The following is a 15,399-nucleotide window of genomic DNA, read 5'->3' on the forward strand; positions in this document are numbered from 1 at the left end:
CTCCCAAGCACAAGTGAGTTTATGTGTGTATGTATATAAGAGCATGGAAATAGATCTGGGCAGTAGCAGGCTGTTTTTATATTTATATAGGTACGTCAGGAGGCATAGGATTGGCTTTTACTTTATATAATTTATTACAACAACTGAAACAATTCTAAATGTATTACTTTTGTAATTTAAAAATAAAACCATTTTTTGCTATCAGGTCATGTTTTGCTACTATCATGTTTATAATCATTAATAGTGAAAGAATAAGCCTAAAGAACACTTCTGGTTTATGCTTATATATCCATCAGTCTAGAGGTAAATGCAGTGCCTGGTTGCCCTTTCTTTTTAATTTTGACTAGCACTGTCTTTGTGAACTCTAAATAAAGTTAATAAAGTATACCTGCGATCTTGAAAAATAATTGGCATATTGAAGTAATTGAGAAATAATGTTTTCTTTTGTCACTTAATACAAATCACTTAATTTTCTCTCCTCCTCCCCTTTTTTCCAGATGATCAGTAGAATTGAATATGTGCATACAAAGAATTTTATACACAGAGACATTAAACCAGATAACTTCTTAATGGGTATTGGGCGTCACTGTAATAAGGTTAGTCACATGTTCTTTGCATGAAGGAACAAAGAGTAAAAAACTTGAAGAATTGCTTTGGTGAACTTTCAGTCTTTAAATTAAGAGTCATAGTAAGTTGAATTTGCTATTGATAATTGCTTTAAAAGATTGTACTAGAAGGATAACCTATTAACTTAATAACTTGAAATAAATTCTCTCCAACTTACCCAACCAAGGTTAGTTATTTATATGGAAATATAAAATTCCAAGGGCTTATAGTGAAAATGTAATCATCTATATTATTTAACTATTGAGCAGTTGTATCTATTTTTCATTCATTCGAATAGCTAGCGAACAAAAAAAACAAACAAAAAACCCCATGTACTTTTCTTCCTGAATGCTAAAAATCAGATTTTAACCTTTGTCTCTGAAGTGTGGGTTTTTTTAATATATGTGCTTGTGCCAGCGTGGGAACCACTGACCCATCTGTCACCATGGCGTTAACATTTGCTGACTAAGCATGGTTGATAATGAGAATTCTTCAGTCCTTGGATTTGTGTATTCAAAAGGATAACTTTTGGGCCTGTTTCAAAAGTAGTTGACAGTTTCTTATTTGGGTGCCAAGTTGGGTGGGGTCTCCACCCCTCTTCTCCTCTCCTTTTCAAAGGGAAGTGTAGACAAGTGAAATGAACATACATACAATGAAATTAGTGTTCATTGGGGGCTGCAGAATGATTGAATTTATGGGGTGGTTGGGTTTTAGCTAGTGACGCATGATTGCAGTTAAAAACTAATTGTGTTGAATTTTTTCTGCAATGATTAGTTTTACTGAGTGAATTGCTTTTTTTTATTAATTCAATGTTGAGCTCGGGCAGACAGGCAGCATTGGCAATGCACTAAGCATGTTATGATCTGATGATCTGATAGAAATTCTCAACTTCAGGACAACTTGGGGGGTTTTTGTTTTTTGTGTTTTTTGTTTTGTTTTGTTTTTGGAAGGAACATTCCCATTTGTTTTATTAAACCATTAGGGAATGTTTGGTGTTTTTAGGTCTAGCTATAAATGTTTACCTTTGTTTGCCTGTATGAATGCCAACTTGGAGCCATTACCATTAGAACTGGTGTTATTTGTTAATGCGTGAGACATTAATGTTGGTCTGACCAAGTTTTAGGAATTAAAATTTTTTTGTTGAAAGCTGAGCTTTAAATAATAGAAGATGTTTAAATCTACATACAACCTTTCTTGCCATTCCCAATTGCATCTTTTTTTTTTTTTTTTTTAATGTTATGTGGCTTCTCTCTTTGAAGCATCCAGGTTCTTAATTGTTACTATAAAACCTGGTAATTTAATTGAAAAATTACTAGTCTTAATTTTGGGGGGCAATTTTGTCAGTATGACCCTAATCTTTTGACCATTTCCCAGCCCTTGTCTTCCCATTTTCTTCCTGCTAAAGACCCATTATCCTCATGTGATCCATGTTCTGCATGTTGACATTGCAGTACATGGTTTTTGTCTTAAATTTAATGATGGCCTAGATAATACCTCTTTGCTTTTTTCCCCCCTTTAAAATAGCTTATTAATCACATAGTTGTGTTAGGAAATCCAAATTGACCAGTGATACATAAACCTTTTTAGAATCTTGTATCGTCTTTTAGAGATATTAAAAAGAATATTGTGAAGCTGTTTTGCTGTTAAACAGATTGAGAGAGACCCTAGGGTTAGAAGTGCAGTGTTTTACCTAAGATTCAAATTCTAAATGTTGTTCTTGAACATTTTAGATTAGTGTTTTGTTTATGTAGTTGGTTTTTAGTGTTTTCTGTATTGTAGTTTGAAATATGCCAGTTGTATGAGACTGGATTCTTCGGTCAGCTTGTTCCAGTAGTTTTCTATTTGTGGGTAAAGAGTTGGGTGGGGGGCGCTTTTGAGGTTGATTTTTAAAGTCAAATTTCTTATTTGGAAAATTGTTCTGAATTTGATATTTAGGAGTAGTCACTCCAATCATAGTGAATTTGCTCATCTCTTCCAGTAATCAGCCCTGCATGCTTATGAAAATAAATTTTAAGGTGACTAAATGCCTTCTACCTCTTCCTTACTGAAGATTTTTTTCCCCTGTACAATCTTTTTTAGGGGAAGGGCAGATTGTGATACCAAAGATTGCAGATCCAAATTCCCCCCTTTTTTATTAATAAATTAAAGAGCCAAATGTCACCATTGCTATCCCTGTTTCAGGCAGTGACACAATATAGTGGCATTAAAAACCTGAGTATTTTCCAGAATTCAAATGTTCTTAAGCATGTGATTCTTATTTGGAAAACTGAGAAGCTACAGTGCTTGGTGGAAGAAGGATGGCATTTGGCTACCCTGTTCTTTCTCTAATGCCTCGGTGTTGCCTGTCTGCGCCGGCCATTGTTGCAATGTAAGCAATACTGTTTGATGCACTGCCACCCTCTATTGTCTGTTTAGTGTTTAGAATCTCCAGTGGGGAAGAGGAAAAGAAGCATGACTGTTAGTTCTTCTCAGGACCCATCTTTCTCAGGATTAAACCAGGTCTGAAACTGTCTCCTATTCCAACCTCAATCCCCAATTCATGTGCTTTTCTTTCTTACTGTTTTATTTTGATTATTTTTGTTTTGTTTTAATTCTGGAGAATGTAGATCTTGCTCAAGCACCTCTTACGTTGGCATTATTCAGACATACTTGGCAAACATAACATTACTAAGATGTTTCTTTGGCTTTTGCTTAAAGTTTGTAAAATTTAGAGAAAACCTAAATGAAAACAGGATTATGTTTAGATCTCTAACATCCACATGAGGAAATGTGTTGATCTACCATTGAAATTCTTTACCTAATGGTAAACTTGAGATAGACTGTTCAGTTTTTAAAAATAATTTGGAGTTGCATTATTGCTGAATGATATTCTGCGTCAACTCTTCCCCTTCCCCTAGCGTACTTTAGGTAAGTGTAGATCAGATTTCAGATCTAGTTTTTCTAGAATTGATTACCTCAGTATAAGAATTCTCTCAGCTTCAAACAAGTGGCATAAAATGCTTAAAGAGCATTATATGCTCTGGAAGTAGAATATACTGTATTCTAACAACATAACGATAACTGAAGCACTTATCAATTACCATCAGTAACACATATGTAAGATAAACAGATGCATAACCTGATGATTTAGTGTTTAGCAGGCTAAACACTCCAATAACTTTCCAAATATTTTTTAAATGTAAGCAGAACTCTTCATATTTACTTTTGTAGAAGTTAGATAGCTTTATTACTGTATGAATTTTCAGATAAACAAGGGAAAATAATTTTAAAAATCACACCATTTAGGTACTTAATCTTTGAAGCTCCTGAATGAACGAATCTTTATCAATTTAGTATACACTGAGAAGTAAGTATTGACATAAGTAATCAGAAAAGGAAAAAAGTTGCATTTGATATGTGAGCATACTTTGTAGTTCCGTTATTAAACCACAAGTATCACCTGGGTAATCATTTAATCCTTTTCCATACTGCCCAGCATTATTTCAGGAACTACGTTCTCCCACTGTTAAAACGGTTTCAGGAATTCAATTTTACTTTTATTCACAAAGAAATACCAACTGTGGTAACTAGGTCTTGGTTGGGCAGAGAGGGAGGATGGTGGGTAATTAGGTACATTGTAAGGCAACTTTACTGCCCTATTTTTACTTATCCATATACATTCACACATTTTACTTATATTTTATAACATAATTATTTAATAATAGGTCTTCTGGGTTATAAGGAAAAGTAATCTTGGTGAATTTTCTGAAGGGCAGGAAAATGTGACTGCTGGTTAGGAGAAAAACTGATGTAAATACGAAAAACTAAAATTGTCAGTAGCGTTTCTGAAGAAAATGCACGTCTGCTGAATGGAGTTATCCCAGCGTACCCAACATTAACTCATTTCCACATTCCTTTGAAAAATATGCTGCATTCTTTAAAACAGCCACAAATTTTACTTAGAACATGTAGTTAAAATCCACAGAAAAGCAGCTTGACAACCGAAGAGTTTAAACGTCTCTTTGCATATGCAGACCTATAAAAACACATTATTTTATGACGTTGAATACTGACTTTTCCTTTTTTGGTTTTACCTTTACATATCTGCGCCTGTTGGGTTGTATCCTTGGTATCACATGGTTTCATGTAAATATTTCCCATTATATATGTTTTTACTCGTTTTAAATTCAGTGCATAGAGAGCGACTAAAGAAGCATGATAGGTACCAGAAGGTAATGAACTATCAAGAGATTTAAAATTTTTAAATTTTAAGTAGTTTTCAGTTGTTTGCTCTTAAAATGGGATACCTTTATTTATCAGTGACATTACTTTTCCTGACTCATTTTCAGTTTTTATAGGAGGAGAAAATTTAAAAATTTTTTGCTTTAATATTAAAGATTGAGATACTTAAGAAGGTAGTGTTTGTCCATTTTTGTTCTTAATAAGTTAGGTTTTTGTCCTTTAGAATTGTAGAAGGAAAGAACTCTAGTGAACACTGAGTTTTTATAAAGCAGTCTTTTAGTTGTGAGAAAGTGGTTATTGAGTTGCAAATGGAGCTGTTGAATCTAGACATGAATGTAACTATCAGACATAACCATGTCAGAGTTGTTCCTGTTTTCTCCTCCATTTGGAGTACTAAAGGAAGCAATCTTAGAAAATAATCTTTAGAAGAAAGTTCATGTCCTCATCACTTTTTATTCATAACCCACATAATTTTTTTTTTTTTTTTTTTTGCGGTACGCGGGCCTCTCACTGTTGTGGCCTCTCCCATTGCGGAGCACAGGCTCCGGACGCGCAGGCTCAGCGGCCATGGCTCACGGGCCCAGCCGCTCCGCGGCATGTGGGATCTTCCCGGACCGGGACACGAACCCGTGTCCCCTGCATCGGCAGGCGGACTCTCAACCACTGCGCCACCAGGGAAGCCCCCACATAATTCTTTGGGAGAGTTTTTAAAGGCCATGAAGCTGGATGTCCTTTTGGGTTTGTTTTTCCCTTGTTTTCTTTTCAGTGTGAATCTGTAGAACTTAAGTCATAATTTTCGTTTTGCTTAACATAAGTATATTTTGCTCATTTTAATATTTGAGTACTGAGCCAATTTTCATATCGAAAGAAACTTAAAAGAGTATGAGCTTTATTTCTCTTAGTGGTTTATAACATTAACTTTCCTGTCCCTATTTTATAATAACTCAGTTGTTCAAGAAGTGAGTTTAATCATACAAAGAGCTTTCATTATCCAGTTACATTTTACTGAAAATTTAATCTTCATTCTTTGTAGTAGACCAGGTGAAAATAAGTGTTGCATTGTAAATATGGTTGCAGAAGCTCAAACCTCAGCCTTTCCCATCCAGTGTATAACTAAGGCTAGGTTGTAGTGCCTGCCTGAAATCGGCATTTTTCATCGTCCTAAAAGAAGCACTTGGTCATATCTTTTTCACTTAAATCAGTAACTTGCTTTAGTTTTTTGTTTTGTTTTTTTTTTTTGTGGTACGCGGGCCTCTCACTGTTGTGGCCTTTCCTGTTGCGGAGCAACAGGCTCCGGACGCGCAGGACCAGCAGCCATGGCTCACGGGCCTAGCCGCTCCGCGGCATGTGGGATCTTCCCGGACCGGGGCACAAACCTGTGTCCCCTGCATCGTCAGGCGGACTCTCAACCACTGCACCACCAGGGAAGCCCGCTTTACTTATTTTTTGATGCAAACCCTAACAGGCTAGGTGGTCATGTTTCCCAGTATATCACAGACTGTAAACTGCAGCAGAAGGAACCTAATGTCAGCCTAATGGGAAGAAAAACTGCAAAATTTAGGTGTAACTAGAAAAGAATAGTATAGGGCTACATAGTATAAGAGCACATAGACCTGCTTTGCTTGATAAACTTTGTAGACATAACTTTTGATAAGTGATTTTATGATAAAGACTAAATAAAATTTTAAGTTAAGATTATTTTGATTTAGAAGGTAGGTAAATATGAACATATTTTGGGTTTTTCCCCAAAAAATACTTTTGTTTTTTTCTTCTTCGTATAAAAGTTTTAATCATGGAGAGTAAACCTGAATTAATTTTAAAAATTAGCTACATTATAAATGAGTATCTTACGCCCTGTGTACCATTTAAATGAAACAGCACTAAACATTATTTTGTTCTAAAATACTACTTGGTTTCTGGTTAGCTCATTTAAACTGCTGATTGTAAGCCACCTTTATTTAAATAAATAAATACTTAAGTGCTTTTTAAGACTTTAGATCAACTTGTTATATTTTCCAGAAGCTTAAGCTGCTCACATGCGTAAATGTCAGTTGGAAATAAAATGAAATGCATGCTTGTTTTAAAATGCTTATTTATTATAAATAAAAATCTTGGTTTTGTTGTCAATATACAACTTTCAGAGTTGTCTTATTTTAGATAATGAGCATTCTGTTGGCATACTAAAGAGTGGCCTTTGTAGAATGGAAGAGTTCCAGAAAGCTTATGTCTAGTTTTTTAAAACCCCATGCTTGTTTACCAGTGTAACAGGATGTCAGGCTTCATTATGGCATGCAGCACACTTGTCAGCAACTCTGATATTGAGCATGTATACATTTCTCCACTATGTTAGAGGTTCCAAAGACAGGCTCCTGAATGTGTAATGAACTGGCCTATGAAATTGTTCAGCTGACAGGGATCAACCACTTGACTTAACTGTATTTTTTTAACTTGATTTATTGATGAGGACTAATAAAAGCTTATTGGAGTGTTAAGTTTGTTCATTATCTGTTCTGTTTATGATGCTTTATTTTGATATAATTGAACAAAATAGAATAGATGCCATTTAATGAGTAAGAAGCAGTTTAACTGAACAAGATTGGAAACCTAATGTCTCTTTATTTTCTTTTAAAGTTATTCCTTATTGATTTTGGTTTGGCCAAAAAGTACAGAGACAACAGGACAAGGCAACACATACCATACAGAGAAGATAAAAATCTCACTGGCACTGCTCGATATGCTAGCATCAATGCACATCTTGGTATTGAACAGAGGTGAGTTTGAAAATTGAATGTGTTTATCAAATCCATAGCAAAAGCCATTGATGGGTTTTTAAAATATTTTAATTAGTTTCTTACAATATCTAAAGATGTTTCTTGGCTGAAGATTTGAAAGACACTTATTAATCCTTTTACCTGCTGCTTTGGACAGTGCAAAGAAGCCGATTAAATGAGGCCTTTTTGTTTTCTTTGTTGAAGCTTGTCTTTTGAGGAGAAAATATTGCATGATGGAAATTAGAAGCATAAATGCAACTTTATGTTTCTTTTTGCAGCTAAAGACAATACTTTTTTTCTTAATACTGATCTTGGGCTTTTTATGTTAGTGAAGCAAGTTGAGTTTAGGGGAAGAATGTATTGGTTATTTCTGCAAGGAAAATGTTATCTGATTTCTAATAAACCAAAATGTGGTTGGTGGACCATCCCCGTTCTACTCTTCCACCCCTACATAAATGAATAGGCTTTAGTTTAAACATTGTCATAATTTCTGTGGTCTTTCTATTTTCTGACTTGAATTCTAGTTTTTCATCTTTTGTCAATCATTTTTCTTTTTGCTCCTTAAAATAAGCGTAGAGGGCTTCCCTGGTGGCGCAGTGGTTGAGAGTCCGCCTGCCGATGCAGGGGACACGGGTTTGTGCCCCGGTCCGGGAAGATCCCACATGCCGTGGAGCGGCTGGGCCTGTGAGCCATGGCCGCTGAGCCTGCGCGTCCGGAGCTTGTGCTCCGCAACGGGAGACGCCACAAGAGTGAGAGGCCCGCGTACCGCAAAAAATATATAAATAAATAAGCGTAGAAATGATATGCTTCCCGGTTATGGAACTTCATGAGAATGAGCTTTTAAGCTTAGGGAATAGCCATGAATATCTGAGTACCCTTGGTTAAACTATAGTTTCACATCTTCTGTAGGCCATTACCAGTCCTTAAGTACATGTATCGTCTGAATGTGCGTGTAAGTGTGTATGTGTTTGTGTATATATTCATATAGATGTTTAATTAGCTTAAAGTTGTTAATTTTTTCAGCGTTATCCCTAAATAATCTTTGTGAGCTTCTGTAAAACTTATGTCCTGCTAGATGGTTCTTCCATCTTTATTAACCTCATTTAGGAAGTTATTTAGCTAAATTCTTTTTGCTCTTTAAAAGTTAAGTTGCAGGAACGTGTTGGATTTTATAATTTTGGATTCTGTGAGGAAATTTTGTTTAGAAGTAACCCATTAGGAACTTTTTTTTTAAATTACCCTAACTGAGTAACTCCTTGCACAAGATACCAAATTACTTTCTCTCCTTGCTTGGAAACATTTTTTTCTTGTGTACCTGGCTTTCTTTCACATGTTCTTCACAATAATTGCAGCCTTTAAATTTACATTTTCTTTTCTAGTCGCCGAGATGACATGGAATCATTAGGATATGTTTTGATGTATTTTAATAGAACCAGCCTGCCATGGCAAGGACTAAAGGTAAACCAGACTCACATCACCAGCTTTTTGTTTTAAGAATACAAATACACATTGGAGATGACCTTTAAGGTCCCTTTCAAGTATGAGGATTTCTGAGAGTGAATGACTTTATTTTTACCCTTTATTGGTAAAATAAAATCTGATCGTTTCAGTAATAATTAGGTTAGTAGACTCTCACAGTCACACTTGAGGAACAGTTTCCTTTGGGACAATTAGCAGGTACCCATTGGTAACCAGTAGCTTTACCTGGAAGGAACTTGACATGGGCTAAGAAAGGTGGAGACTTTCTCATTTTGATGTGTTGCCATTATGTTGAAAATGTGTACTTTTATGTACAGTAGAACTAGTTTATCCAGTAATACTAGCTATATTATTTAATTGTCCTAACATTTTATTTGTTTCCATTAATTAGGAGTTTTACCATTACTTTTGTGAGTATTTGTATGGTAATGATAAATTACTGTGTCCAAGATTTTAATGGCTGTTTAGTTGCTTTATTGGTCCTTTAAAAGTAAATGGTCCCTGTATTTATTGAGCATCTATGAGCTTGACAAATTGCTCAGTGTGGGTAGCTTTATCCAGTGTGAATATTTTTACACTGGAAAAATAACACCAGTTATTAATGTCACTAAATGATGGGCAGGCACATGTGTTTGGTATCGATCTGCTTATTTTGCCCTTGTTGAATATGGGTTAAGAAATCTCATTTCAAATTTGACTCCACCCATTTTTACTTAAATCATATTCCTGTTAAACTCACCCTTTGCTAACAGCTAAAAACGTTCTTGAAGCAGAAAGTCATGTGAAAAATTAACAGTTTAGGAAAAGGAGATTACATGTATTACACTTTGATTTCTTTTTTATTCTAGGTTATGATTTCTCTTGAATCTCAAGTTTCCTTTTATGTGTAGTATGTTAAACTAGTAAAATTCTTCTCATAATACTGAGTATATCTGTGTGGTTTGATTCTTATTCTCCACAGGCTGCAACAAAGAAGCAAAAGTATGAAAAAATTAGCGAAAAGAAGATGTCCACACCTGTTGAAGTTCTATGTAAGGTAAGTGTACATGATGATTTTTTTTTTTAATATAAATGATCCAGGAACAAAAAGGAACATTTTATTTTACAGCCTCAGAACTTAAGCATCCTATTGAGTAGCTATTTACTGTTTTAAATTTACTTTGGTTGATTCTTGGTATCTTTATGAATGACTTGAGGACTTCCTGGTGGCACAGTGGTTAAGAATCCGCCTGCCAGTGCAGGGGACACAGGTTCGATCCCTTGTCTGGGAGGATCCCACATGCTGCGGAGCAACTAAGCCTGCACACCACAACTACTGAGCCCACACACCGCAACTGCTGAAGCCCATATGCTCTAGGGCCTGCGTGCCGCAACTACTGAAGTCCACGTGCCACAAGTACTGAGCCCACACGCTGCAACTACTGAAGCCCGTGCACCCCAACAAGAGAAGCCACCTCAAGGAGAATCCCACGCACCGCAAGGAAGAGTGGCCCCCGCTCACCGCAATGAGAGGAAAGCTGGAGCGCAGCAACGAAGACCCAGCACAGCCAAAAAAATTGAAAAAGGAATGACCTGAATATATGAGTCATTTTAAAATAATTGTTTTATGTTTCTGGTTTAGGCCCTATGATCTGTTTTAAATTGGAGGAAAAATAAGGAGGTAAACTTTTCTAATAGAACCTCAATTCCAAACCTCAAAACCAATTTATGAGAAAATTAAGTTAAGAAATATTCCCCTTATTCTTAAACTGGTGCCAGAGAAGAAAGGATATCCACAATTGGCATATCAAGGAATTAGGGAAACAAAGGCAAGCAGAATAGAACAATCCAGAAATAGAAAGTGTCCAACAGTATAGATGGCAGTTTGAATCTGGCTCATTTCTCTGAAATCTCAAACTTTGAAGAGAGGCACGTGAGCTGAGAGTGGAAAGATACTTTTGTCATAATGTCTCTTCCGTAGAAAGAAGACCACGTGGTCATCTTTGTGACAATTGCATACCTGAAATAATTAGAAAACAATATATAATTACGTATTGGTGTGGTAGAAGGGAGAAATCAGCATGAGTTGAAATAGTACTCTGGAAGGGAGTAAATGGTGATGTCTTTATGAGTCTCCCCATCCACAAATTTGCTTTCTCTTTCTGCATATCTACAGAAACAGAGGGGACGGGTTGAGAAATTTATGATCTTTTCTGAGACTCTTTGGGGATTTGTTTTAAATTATGAAATACATTTTAGGTTAATGAATAAAATATTCAGGAAGAGAACGGGAGGATTTAGTACATTCTCTGCTTGTGTGCAGCATCTTAATTTTGATCTGGAAATTGTGAACTACATTTGTCTTCTGGATTGGACACATATAATTGATTCAGGGTGCAGTGAACACCGAAGTATTAGGTATTACTATAAAGTAGTGAGATTGTTTTCAGTCTTATGGTCCAGCGGCATGGTCTAGCGACAGTTCATACTTTACATATGAAATGCTTATCATGTTGGTAGTTTTCTTTTGTAGAAGGAAGTTCATTTGATAAATGCAGAATGCTATTAATACAGACTGTGAATGTATATTAAAAGTTGAGGGCTTCCCTGGTGGCACAGTGGTTGAGAGTCCGCCTGCTGATGCAGGGGACACGGGTTTGAGCCCTGGTCCGGGAAGGTCCCGCATGCCGTGGAGTAACTAAGCCCGTGTGCCACAACTACCGAGCTACTGAGCCTGCGCTCTAGAGCCCGCAAGCCACAACTACTGAGCCCCCGTGCCACAACTACTGAAGCCCACGTGCCTAGAGCCCGTGCTCTTCAATGAGAAGCCACTGCAATGAGAAGCCCGCACATCACAACAAAGAGTAGCCCCCACTCACCAGAACCAGAGAAAAGCCTGCACACAGCAACAAAGGCCCAACGCAGCTAAAAATAAAATAGATAAAATAAATTTTTAAGAAAGTACTTTGTAAAAATTAAATTTGTTTCCATCACTGTAATCAATAAAAAATGTTGTGGATATATACATTCTACCCTACCTGTGGATGTGAGAAATTTCTCAAAATCATAAGATTTTGGGAAGAGACCGCCTCTTTTAACTCATCTTCCTTCACGTTCACATTTACTCAAAGGGAGGAGATGTGGGGATTTTTTTTGTTTAAATACTTTGCATTTCTAGGTTCCTAATGGCAAAATCCTTTTGGTGACTAATATCTACAGCCTTAAAAAACATCTGTATACATCTTTGAGAATCTTTGCCAAGAAACCAAACGTGGAAACAGTTTACACCACAGATGTACTTATTTAGTATTGTCTATAATAGAGAAAAATGGAATCCTCTAAATGTCCAGTTATAGGGAACATGTTAATTATGATGTATTCATTAGGTCAAACAATATCCAGCCATGAACTTCTAAAAAGTTGATGCGGAGGTTAGAAATGACATAGAAGGATGCTTGCAATCTTTTAATGGAAAAGGGAATATATTATGTATGCAGTATGATAACAGTTATGTTAAAAAAAGACAAACCCAATCTATTCATAGGAGGAAGCATTGGATTATGGAAAAAAGAAAAGACAAACCCAGTATATTCATAGGGTGTGGTATTGGATTGATACATATCATAACAATGGTTGCTTTGTATAATTGCACTCTTGATTTTACTTCTCTTTATATAGGTCTGTACTGCTGTTTAAAAAGAAAGTAATTTCAGAATGGAGAGAGAATACCCATTCACTGTCCTGTTCTGGCAAAGAACATTACTGGCCTCATTTTTGTTGTTTATTCTTTATTGCTATGCACTTATTGTACATTGATAAAATAATAGGTTAACAAGTGGGATATCTAAATTATTTAAGAACCTGTTACTGCAAGGAAAAGATATATATTTCCTCTACCAATATTAAAAGATATAGTACGTAATAAGGTGGTGGGGACGAAGAAATTTTGTCAAATTTATGAGGATACCAAGTCATATTATTGTTATTTAGGTTCTCAGATCTTCTAGCAAAGTAGTAAAATATCCTTAAATACATTTCTTGCTTGTTTTTAAATACATTGATTTTTCTGTCTTAAATAAGTTTTTTGTGGTTGTTGTCTTAATTTTGTGTTTTAACTCTTGAACTCGTAGGGATTTCCTGCAGAATTTGCCATGTACTTAAACTATTGCCGTGGGCTGCGCTTTGAGGAAGCCCCGGATTACATGTACCTGAGGCAGCTATTCCGCATTCTTTTCAGGTCAGTTTTTAAGACTATAAACTCCAGTGAGGGAAATTAGTTCAGTCTGCCCAACATATCTACTCTGACAAGTAGCAAGTAAAAGTGGGTCTAACCAGTGTGAGTGAATGAAATGTGAATGAAATGTTAAGAAACTGTGAGTTTGACATTTTTCCATTTCCAAATGTCCTTGAAATATTTTCGTTTGGGATGGAGAAACTGTTAAATCAAAGTAGAATATAAGTTTTCCACAATAGTTACACAATTCACATTAGATACAAATGACTGTTGGTGGCAGTTGGGACTCTCCAACTTGGTAGACAACCCTGCTCAATACCAAAATGAATAGCAATTAAAATATCAGGCAGTAATTGGAGTTTATGATATTGTGGAAGTAGGCCCAAATTCTAGGATCCCTAGGTATACAACCCAAAATTGGTGTTGAAAAAATAAAGTACATGTGGCTCAAAATCTTAGTTGGAAGAGAAGAATTAGGGATGATGCTCTAATCCTAGAGAAGTCTTCCCAAGTCACCAGCATAGACATCGCCCTCTCAAAGTTACAGTCTCACGTCTACTCTGATGTGTCTTTAGGGGATACCTTCTGTTAAGAATATTCCCCCATAACTGACAGCTTGACTCAGTGTTTTTGTTGTTCATGCTGCCTTTTTTTTGGCTGCACAGTGCCGCTTGTGAGATCTTAGTTCCCCGACCAGGGGTTGAACCCACGCCCTCGGCTGTGAAAGCACAGAGTCCTAACCACTGGACTGCCAGAGAATTCCCTCATGGCTGCCTTTCATTCCCACTCCCTTGCTCATTTCAAGAAAGTTTAAAGGCAGCTTCTTTTTGAAAAGGGAGAGGATTTATTCTTGAATACAGCAGACCAAAGCGGTGACATCATTTCCCCCCAGTTGAGACATGTAAAAAGTGGAATTAACTGAACAGTAAGTCATCTATAGGGAAAGAAATCTTGTAGAAGCTACCATACTTAAGAGAAGATATTCATTTCCTTAAAAAATGCTCTCACTGTCTTGAAAGTTCTGTGGAGTATTTAATTGGACCCTATTAATAATGGGTTAACATAATTTTATATTTTCCAGGACCCTGAATCACCAATATGACTACACATTTGATTGGACAATGTTAAAACAGAAAGCAGCACAGCAGGCAGCCTCTTCAAGTGGGCAGGGTCAGCAGGCCCAAACCCCCACAGGCAAGCAAACTGACAAAACCAAGAGTAACATGAAAGGTTAGTAGCCAAGAACCAAGTGACGTTACAGGGAAAAAAATTGAACACAAAATTGGGTAATTCATCCATTTCTAACAGTGTTAGATCGAGGAGGTGGTTTTAAAATACATAAAAATCTGGCTCTTTGTTTTAAAAAAAAGACGTCCTTGGAAAATTTGACTACTAACTTTAAACCCAAATGTCCTTATTCATATATATGTATATGTATTTTTATATACATATATGTGTGTATATTATTATCATTTCTCTTGGGATTTTGGGTCATTTTTAACAACTGCATCTTTTTTACTCATTCATTAACCCTTTCCAAAATAAACATTTGGTGTTGGGAATATGGTATAATCAATCAATCCAAAATCCTAGACCTAACACTTGTTGATTTTTAATAATGAATCTGGTTAGCCATGGTATTTTGACTTTCTTTCCAACTAACAGTGTTAAGAATTTTTCTGCATGTTAATGCTTTAGAATTAAAAATGGAAAATTGTGAACATGATCTAAGTTCAAGAGGTGAGTCTGGCATTGCCCCCGAAGTGTCTGTCTTCTCAGTTGCAGAGCACCTCATTTACTCTTTTTTTTTTTATTTTTTTTTTTAATTTTTTTTTTTGCTGTGTTGGGCCTTCGTTTCTGTGCAAGGGCTTTCTCTAATTGTGGCAAACGGGGGCCAGTCTTCATCGCGGTGCACGGGCCTCTCACTGTCACGGCCTCGCTTGTTGCGGAGCACAGGCTCCAGACGCGCAGGCTCAGTAGTTGTGGCTCATGGGCCTAGTCGCTCCGCGGCATGTGGGATCCTCCCAGACCAGGGCTCAAACCCGTGTCCCCTGCATTAGCAGGCAGACTCCCAACCACTGCACCGCCAGGGAAGCCCTCATTTACTCT

General features: G+C 36.5%; 1 protein-coding gene across 11 annotated transcripts in view; it reads left to right on the plus strand.

Annotated features, from left to right (window-relative positions):
- CSNK1A1 (casein kinase 1 alpha 1) overlaps positions 1 to 15,399 on the plus strand; it is a 49,473-nt gene that overhangs the window by 26,589 nt on the left and 7,485 nt on the right. For 3 of the 11 annotated variants that reach the window (XR_004477177.2, XM_033406794.2, XM_004280365.4), the window contains exons 4-10: positions 498 to 596; positions 3,022 to 3,105; positions 7,459 to 7,598; positions 8,978 to 9,056; positions 10,039 to 10,113; positions 13,187 to 13,293; positions 14,372 to 14,520. Coding sequence is in view for 8 of the 11 variants with exons in the window: in XM_033406794.2 (XP_033262685.1) it covers positions 498 to 596; positions 3,022 to 3,105; positions 7,459 to 7,598; positions 8,978 to 9,056; positions 10,039 to 10,113; positions 13,187 to 13,293; positions 14,372 to 14,520 (733 nt within the window). In the remaining 3 variants the exon portion in view is untranslated. Of the gene's footprint in view, positions 1 to 497; positions 597 to 3,021; positions 3,106 to 7,458; positions 7,599 to 8,977; positions 9,057 to 10,038; positions 10,114 to 13,186; positions 13,294 to 14,371; positions 14,526 to 15,399 lie in introns of those variants that run through there. The other 8 variants (XR_004477178.2, XM_033406796.2, XM_033406797.2 and 5 more) reach the window with 4 other exon arrangements.

This window comes from Orcinus orca, chromosome 3 (genome assembly GCF_937001465.1).
Source record: "Orcinus orca chromosome 3, mOrcOrc1.1, whole genome shotgun sequence".
In the NCBI taxonomy this organism is placed as follows: domain Eukaryota; kingdom Metazoa; phylum Chordata; class Mammalia; order Artiodactyla; family Delphinidae; genus Orcinus; species Orcinus orca.